This window comes from Euphorbia lathyris, chromosome 2 (genome assembly GCF_963576675.1).
Source record: "Euphorbia lathyris chromosome 2, ddEupLath1.1, whole genome shotgun sequence".
Lineage (NCBI taxonomy): Eukaryota > Viridiplantae > Streptophyta > Magnoliopsida > Malpighiales > Euphorbiaceae > Euphorbia > Euphorbia lathyris.
Window position 1 is genome coordinate 110,823,506 of NC_088911.1, and position 8,137 is coordinate 110,831,642.

General features: G+C 31.7%; 1 protein-coding gene across 2 annotated transcripts; it reads left to right on the forward strand.

Moving 5' to 3' along the window:
* The first annotated feature begins 214 nt into the window (after positions 1-214).
* On the forward strand, positions 215-6,535 carry LOC136220970 (uncharacterized). Of its 2 annotated transcripts, none has more exons than XM_066008843.1 (4): positions 215-501; positions 647-889; positions 988-1,048; positions 5,865-6,535. In XM_066008843.1, exons 1-4 carry the CDS (start codon positions 475-477, stop codon positions 5,870-5,872), a joined length of 339 nt encoding a protein of 112 aa, XP_065864915.1. In that variant the 5' UTR covers positions 215-474; the 3' UTR covers positions 5,873-6,535. The 2 variants fall into 2 exon arrangements, 1 of the variants encoding a protein (XP_065864915.1); XR_010684779.1 differs by having other exon boundaries at positions 223-566.
* The last annotated feature ends 1,602 nt before the right edge of the window (positions 6,536-8,137 follow it).

Below are 8,137 nucleotides of genomic sequence, written 5' to 3' on the forward strand. Positions count from 1 at the left end.
CACCATATTTTTCGGTTAGAAAAATAGCAACAGTGATCTCAAAATCTTCCTTACGAACTAAGGAATCTAATGGTATAATTTTCGTCTCAAGAGATGGTCGGAATATCAAGTTATGAAGAAAAATAGGGTAGAAAAAAATAGGGAAAACTTTAAGAAGTTGAACAACTGTTTTTCGTTTTTCTCAAACCTCTCTCCCTCCCCATAAATCAAAATCAAAAGATAATAATAATAATAATAATATGGATTAGGGCCCTGCTCTGAAGCATGCCTTCGAGATTAGCTTCAAGAGGTTTGTAGCTGAGTGCCTACTAACTTGGGTGTTATACTTGGGGGACATGGTCCTTAACTAGCAGTATGGACCTATCGAACATACTGTTCCATCTCTGTCTCTTGATAAGATGATGTACATCTCCTGCTATACCAGGGATAAATATTTCAAGCAGCTGAGGTCATGGATCACCATGCCGGAGACATATGGAGACTATCCCACCTTTATCCAAGGTACCTTAAACTAGACTCAAATCCATCTTGAGGATGTTGGTTTATTTCCTGCAACGCCTACTCATGTAAGCATTCTTTTCCCACTTACTTGTTTAATCTTTCTCTTTTCTTTTCTTTTCATTGACAAATCTAAACTTGTGTACAGGCCAAGCAAAAGGCCCAAGTTGAGCAATTTGCTCGGAGTGCGGGTATTGGTACTGAGAGCGCTTTTGCTCCTGCCTTTGGTTCATCTCGCCAGGCTCCGACGATTGGCTTTGTGGTTGGAAAGTTGACTCAGTACTTCCACACCAACATTCAGTTTTCTAGGCCTAATGGAGGCGATGGACCAATTGAGTTCTTCATAGACACGACTTTCCAAACACCTTATGATCCTCCTACCACCACTAATGTAAGCTTCTGTCACTTTTTTCTTTTTTGTTCATTCGTGCCTGTCTCATTTCGTTTTCTTTTCTTATTTTGATAATTCTCTCATGCCATTGGAACTAGATTGACACATCTCATCAAAGGGATGGAGCGCCAGCTCCACAAGGAGAATGTCTTATTCTCGGTAAGCCTATTTATTCATGCAAAAATGAATGTATGCATATGTGTATGTATGCATGTATATGACTCCTAGTTCATGTTTAAACTGTTGGATGCTTTGTCGAGATCATATCGAGACTTAAGGGATGGTCGTGTTGAGTTGGCTTCAGCTCAATCCTAGATTCGGAGGATGGAGCGCCATTATGGTGCCGGCGACTGGGGCTCTGCATTTGCTGTGGATATGGAGGAAGATTGTAACCTCCTTTTTCCGCAAAACCAAAACTCATAAGATAATAATAATTTTCTATTTGAATATATACTAATACACATTTCCATAACCTTAAAATAAGAGTATTAATAATAAGGATAAATAAATAAATAAAAATGAAGGTTTAGACAACTAAACTTTTACACACTAATATATATATATACATATATAATCACATGGGTGCCATGTATAAAAAAAAATATTTTCTCAAACTTATATATATACACACACAATCAGAATTCCCAACATGATAATAAAAAAAATGTTTGCATATATATATATATATATGTGTGTAAATATATATGTGAATCTAAGGACCTGTAATGTGAAGCTAAGCATTCAAATCCAAGGCAACATAATGATTTCTCAAAAACCACCCTTTTTAATTCAAACAGAAATACGCTGTCTTCAACTAATTCAACAATTCATTTTTTTTATTCTAAATAAATTAATTAATCAAAACTTCAACTTCAGGTACTATTTCAAATGAGCTTAAAATGTACCGCAAACTGATTCCGCACAAAAATATAGTTTTGATGTCGATTGAACTATTAGTATATAAATTGGCATACAAGCTCTCAGTAATTAATCAAGGTAGAAAAAAATAAATAAAATCCTAATACTGACGACTTTGCATATTGACCGATCGGAACCAGCGTCCCTAATCTTTTATTCCTGAAAAGTGGTGGTGGTAAGGGGGTGAGCTGCCGACTCAATAAGATAGTTAATTAAATACATAGAGCAACCACATACGCATACAATAATTTCGTGCATTTAAATTATAGGTTATCAAGCAACATGTTTATCAATTTAAAATTTAATATTCCTTTTATTTAAGGGCCCTGCTTATCATAGTCTAGTAATACTCAATGGTTGCATGGCCAATAAAATCATATCATGGGATACCCTGTCGTAACAAATATCTGGTATCCCGTCTCCTATCTCTAGGTACCCTGTCGTAACAAATACCCGGTGTTTATATTTCACGTGATCACAATGTTCATTTTTCTCATTTCAGTCGCAACCATTGAATCTACTATCCTAGATAAGCTCTTATTCTTATAATTTTCCAATCTTTCATATTATCCAAAGTTTATCAACTGTATAATAATCGATTTCCATTCTATCCCCAATAAGTCTCGGTCTAACAACCATTCATGTCCTCATAACCATTAATATCAAAATTCGATTCATTCACGTCACCGTAGTCATCATAAATATATTAAGTATACATGTCAAGCATATAAATCAATCAATAAGCAATCATTACACCAAATCAAATATAGCACCCAAACAAACAAGAACACACACTATATATTTAATTAACCACTTACCTCTGACACCCACCAAATCTAATTAAGCGTTTTCTCCGGATCTATCTTCCGCTTGATCCTCGCGTCCTAAAATAATATTTAATATATAAACTCATTAACTAATTATTCATAAACGCTAAAGTGTACAGGTGTGTTAATCTACTAAAGTTTGTTATATAACATTATATGTAGTCCTAAATTATGGTAATATTTAATATATATATATATATATATATATATATATATATATATATATAAAGAAACCTTTTTAATAGTTTGCAAAATATATATATACTAGTTTCAAAATAAGAAAAACAAAAGTCATGTGTGTCTGGAACCTATTCTGACAAAAATCAAATCATAAACCATGTGTTCTATATATATATATATATATAACCATTAAATCAATTGCAATGTACCCTTGTTCGGAAGTTTATTTTGAACTCAAAATCACTAAAATAAATAATTAATAAAAAAATGAATCCACTCAAGTATCATGTATCATGATTCATAAAGACAAAAATTAATATTTTAAGATATGTATAAAAGAATAAAGGAAACCCATGGGACAATAATGGAGTTTCTGACACAATAGTTAACCATTATTCAAAGAACGGAGTTTTAGCATAGGATTAACCAATGATGGAGACAACAACAGTGCTAAAAGAAAGAAGAAAATAGTTAAAAGTAAATCTTTGTAATACCATCACATACCTGTGAAAGAGAATCGCAACCCTAAACAATTAAAATCCCAATATGTTTTCCTTAGCTTTTGACGGCGGGGACAGAGAAAGAAAATAGGTTTTCCTTTTTGTTCATATACTTTAATATAGAAGAAAGCAATACCCGCGCAAAATTGCTCTCTCAAATTAAATAATATCCGTAGTTTTATAAGTGAGTTTGCAAAATAAAATTTATAATATATATTATATAGGTGCGTTCTATGGTTACTTTGTTTTTGACAAAGTATCATTACTTGGTGTGTTTTCACCATTGAATGATGGATTAGAAAATTAATCCAATGGTGAAAACACAAAAAGCAAGACTTACTTTGTTAAAAACAAAGTAAGTATATCTTATTAATTTTATTATTAATATATTATTATTATTATCATTTATTATTATTAAATTGTTTATTAATTATTATTATTATTATTATTTAGGGTAGATGAGTGGCGGTACACAGGGGTAGGAAAAAGGATTTTTACGCAAAACATACCTGTTGTTCATCTTTTATTTTTCTTATTTCCTTTTATTCTATTTTTCCTTATAACTTCTAATTCCGGCCACCTCTGAGAACGAAAATTATACCATTGAATTCCTTATTTCGTGAGGAAGATTTTAAGATCCCTATTGATATTTTTCTGACTAAAAAATATGGTGACCGGAGCGGGTATTTTTCACCGGAAAAGTATTAGATCTCGTCCTTTTAAACGATTTTAGTTATGAAAGGGGTATACTTTTGGACTCCCCTAATCGTTAGCTATCTCGTGATAGTCTCGGTTCGCGATTGCGGCATCTCCGGCGAATTTCCGGCGGCCGACCAACGCGCTCCGGTGAAACTCCGGTGAGCAAAGCGACGGTTAAATTAGGATCCGAACAAATTAATTAGCATTTGAAAATGAGAGGTAAACTTAATTGTTTATGTTTATATATATATATATATATATATATATATATATATATATACACACATTTATGTGAGTGTCTATTAATGTGTTGTCATATGATAATTAAATGTATGCTGAATGATGAATGTTGAGTATATGATTATCATTTGATGGGTACTTTATTTATATAAATGGTGATTTGATATTGGAGTTTCAAATGTTATCTCTATGGTTGGATTTATCAATATAATGTTTTGTTTCTTTTGAAATCGTGTTATTCATGTATTTACCTAGTGAGGTAATTAGCCGTGAAATGATACCATGGTAGAACGGGAATGAATATGCATTCAGAAGATTAAGAATTATGGAATTGTGTTGGTTTATATCTGAGTTAGTAGAAAACATAAATAGTTAGCTTGGGTGAGTATATTCAATGGTCTGGAGGTTTGTTGATAACTGTGATCACAGGCACCTGGATAGGGTGTTATTGAGCTTGTACTGTGTCCTGAAACTGGTGGTGATAGTAGTACCGTATTATTGAGAAAAAAAGGAAAAAGAAATCATTATGAAAAGAGTACGTGTCCTAAAACTGGGGGTGATAGCGTACATATACGTTGGAATATTGTTAACTATGAGACCATTGAGTATATTTCACCTAGGTCTAGCCGGGCCCTTAAAAATAAAAATAATAAATTATAATTTTGTTGTTTGAAGGAAATCAAGTCCCGTACGAGTTGATGTTTTTATATCTTATTCTTGATTGATTGATGGTTGATTGGTTGATTTATTAAATGTTACGATGTATGAAATTAATTATATATATATATATATATATATATATATATGTGTGTGTATTTATGTATATAAACATAGGTAATTATGTTTATTGAGTAGGCAGCTCACCTCTTGCCACGTTGAAATTTTCAGGCTAGGTTCAGATGTTCTCTTATTTGCTAGATTTTCATGTTTTACCCTGCATTCAGGCTGGCCAGCACAAGCGTCTCATTCTCATTAGAAATTTTATGGACATTTATTAGAATTTAATGTATTGTTGAAGTGGATTACTTTGTTTAGATTAAATGAATTTTTATTGATCGATTACATTGTTTTATTGGTTATTGAACCTTTTGAATATTGATTTTTGATAGACAATAATAAATAAGGAGGCTTTATTTGATTATGTTGTTGTTTGCATGCAATTATGATAATTCCTTAGATTTCTATATGTTTTCAATGTGACCCGGGACGGGGGTTACATAATATATATATAATTAAATTAAAATATACTTAATATATCTATTCCAATTATTTATAGTTATCCTAAAAGTTATTTTGCTACAATATAATTAATATGCAAACTTAACGATGCATCTATTTTATAACCTATATTTTTTTACGGGCGTTACAAAGATTGTTCTGAAGAGGAGGATTAGGATTAGGATTAGGATCGACTGCTCCCAGCTTATATATTTTTTGCTCTTTTAGACTTAGCTTTTTGAAACCTTTGTGTTTAAACATAAATTATAGATGTAAACATTATTACTTATTTGATAAATAGATAACATCTACTTGCTTATTTGCCACATATCACTATTACATTATCATTACATTTCTCTTTGCTAAATCTGGCTCTTTTTTTTTTAATTTCAGCCATGTAAGGACTTCAGAGGAAATTCCACGACAACTTACGAAGTGTTTCCAAAGCTGAGTTCAACCAACACATTCCTCTCTACATGAGGAATCTTCAATTCTACACTTCATTACCCTTGAACCATGACTTCCTGAATGTTGCCCTTGTTTTCTGGGATAAGACTGCTCATGTCTTCAAATTCAATACACAGGAGCTACGTCCTATATATGAAGAATTATGTGCGATATTGGGAGTTCCCTCCACACGTTCTAGTCCTCCATCACTGTCGACTTCTTACTACTCAGACATTACTACCCTGACACCTTTTTTCTGAGCATTCCTATAGCTCAAGTGATCAAACTACAGGAGGAATCGGGTTCTACTCGTTGACTGAAGATAACTGGCATTTTGGACTTATGCATTTCCACAGCAAAGACAGATACCTTCAGGTCAAGGCTGATGATCTTGTGCTACTTGATGATGTGACTCTCTTTTCTAGCGGATCTCATCTGCGATTACCGGCTGATTTCAGTTATAGATCAGATTCTCAGAGATAGGGCCGGCCTATGGCCTATGGCTGGAGGGGGCCCAAAAAAAATTTAGAGTTATAAATAAATACCTTATGTTTTAAATATAATAAATAAGTTCAAAGTAGCAAAATGGTATTATTTTAGTCTCCAATCAAAGAGGGCATGAGTTTGATTCACACCTCTATAATTTTATTAATATATTTTTAATGCAAAAATGAGGGCATGAGTTCGATTCCCACCTCTCACTATACCATAAAACCCCTAATGCAACCAAATTTAAATTTGTTGCTTGAAAATTGATGCATTAAATGAGTTAATTTTGTTGTATTTCAATAATGTTGCATTTTTGTTGCAATAATCTTCAAATTAGCAAAATGATAAAAAATATGCAACAAAAATATTAATTGTTGCTTTATATGTTGCTTTTAAGAAAGTTAATCCAACAATTTGTTTAAATTGTTGTTAAATTGTTACAAAAAATAAGGTTAAACCGAAAAGCAACAAAATTATAATTATTGCATTGACATTTAAGTGATCCAATACAACAAAAATAAAAATAAACTAACAAATATATAATGTTGCAATTAAAATAATCTATTATTTTATTAATATATATATATAAATATTAATTTTTGAGAAAAATTATTTAATATTAATTTTTGGAAACAATTATACAATATTAAATATTAATTTTTTTATTAATATATAAACTTGTAAAAAAATATTTCTAATTTTTATACGAAATTTTTCTTTTTACTTTTCTATGGTGCTTTGCACAAATTAATTTGAATTTATTTACCAAAATTAATTTTTCTAAAAATAAATAAATATTTTCTAATTCTATTTAGATTAAACATATCAAGGATGCAATTTTAATTTATAAAAAACTATTGCAATCTTTAGTATTTCAAAAAATTAGGTTGGGTATAAAATAATAATAATAATAATAATAGCTAGGTTGGGTTGTTTTTAATCCTTGATGGAAAATATCAATCATATGAGACCCTATTTCACAAAGCATAGATAATAAAAAATGTTTTGATGGTTAAATTGAAGTTTCAATGATCTAAAATATGTAATGGTAATGCATAGGGGTTTAATCGAATCATATTCAAACAATTGGGTCTAAATTGATATATGGAAGAGCATGATTGAAGGGATTAAAGAAAGTTGGCGTCAAATTTAAGGATTGATAAAACAGGAGGGAGGTAATATGTAATTTGTAAGGGTAAATTCGGAATAATAAACAAAGGGTTACTCATGACCTATTTCGCAGCCGCCAACTCCTTCTCCATTCTTCATTCGGTTCAGAAAACACGACAGCTCCTATGGCTTCCTCCCTCTTCTCGACATCTCTCTTGTTCTTTCCCTAATCACAACACCTCTCCTTAAGAATCGCAGTTGCTGTGGTGCTCCTTTTCGTGTTGGTGTCGGCTGCTGTGGTGCTCCATAGACGACCTCTCTTCCATTTTTAATTACTTTCACCAGGTAAGTACCTACTTTCCTCTTTCACTTTCTTGTTTGTAGAGTATTATATTCGTACATTGGATGGAGATCAATCTTATATTCATATCGTACATTGGATGGAGATCAATCTTATATTCATATTCGTTTTCTTCCTACATTTTTCCATGCTTTTCGTTGTTAATTCTTTGAACCCTGATGGCTTGGCTTTGTTGTCATCTACACCATAAAACCCCTACTGCAACCAAGTGAAATTGTTGGCTTAGACCCCTTTTAGAGTTGCAGTAGGCCAAAAATAG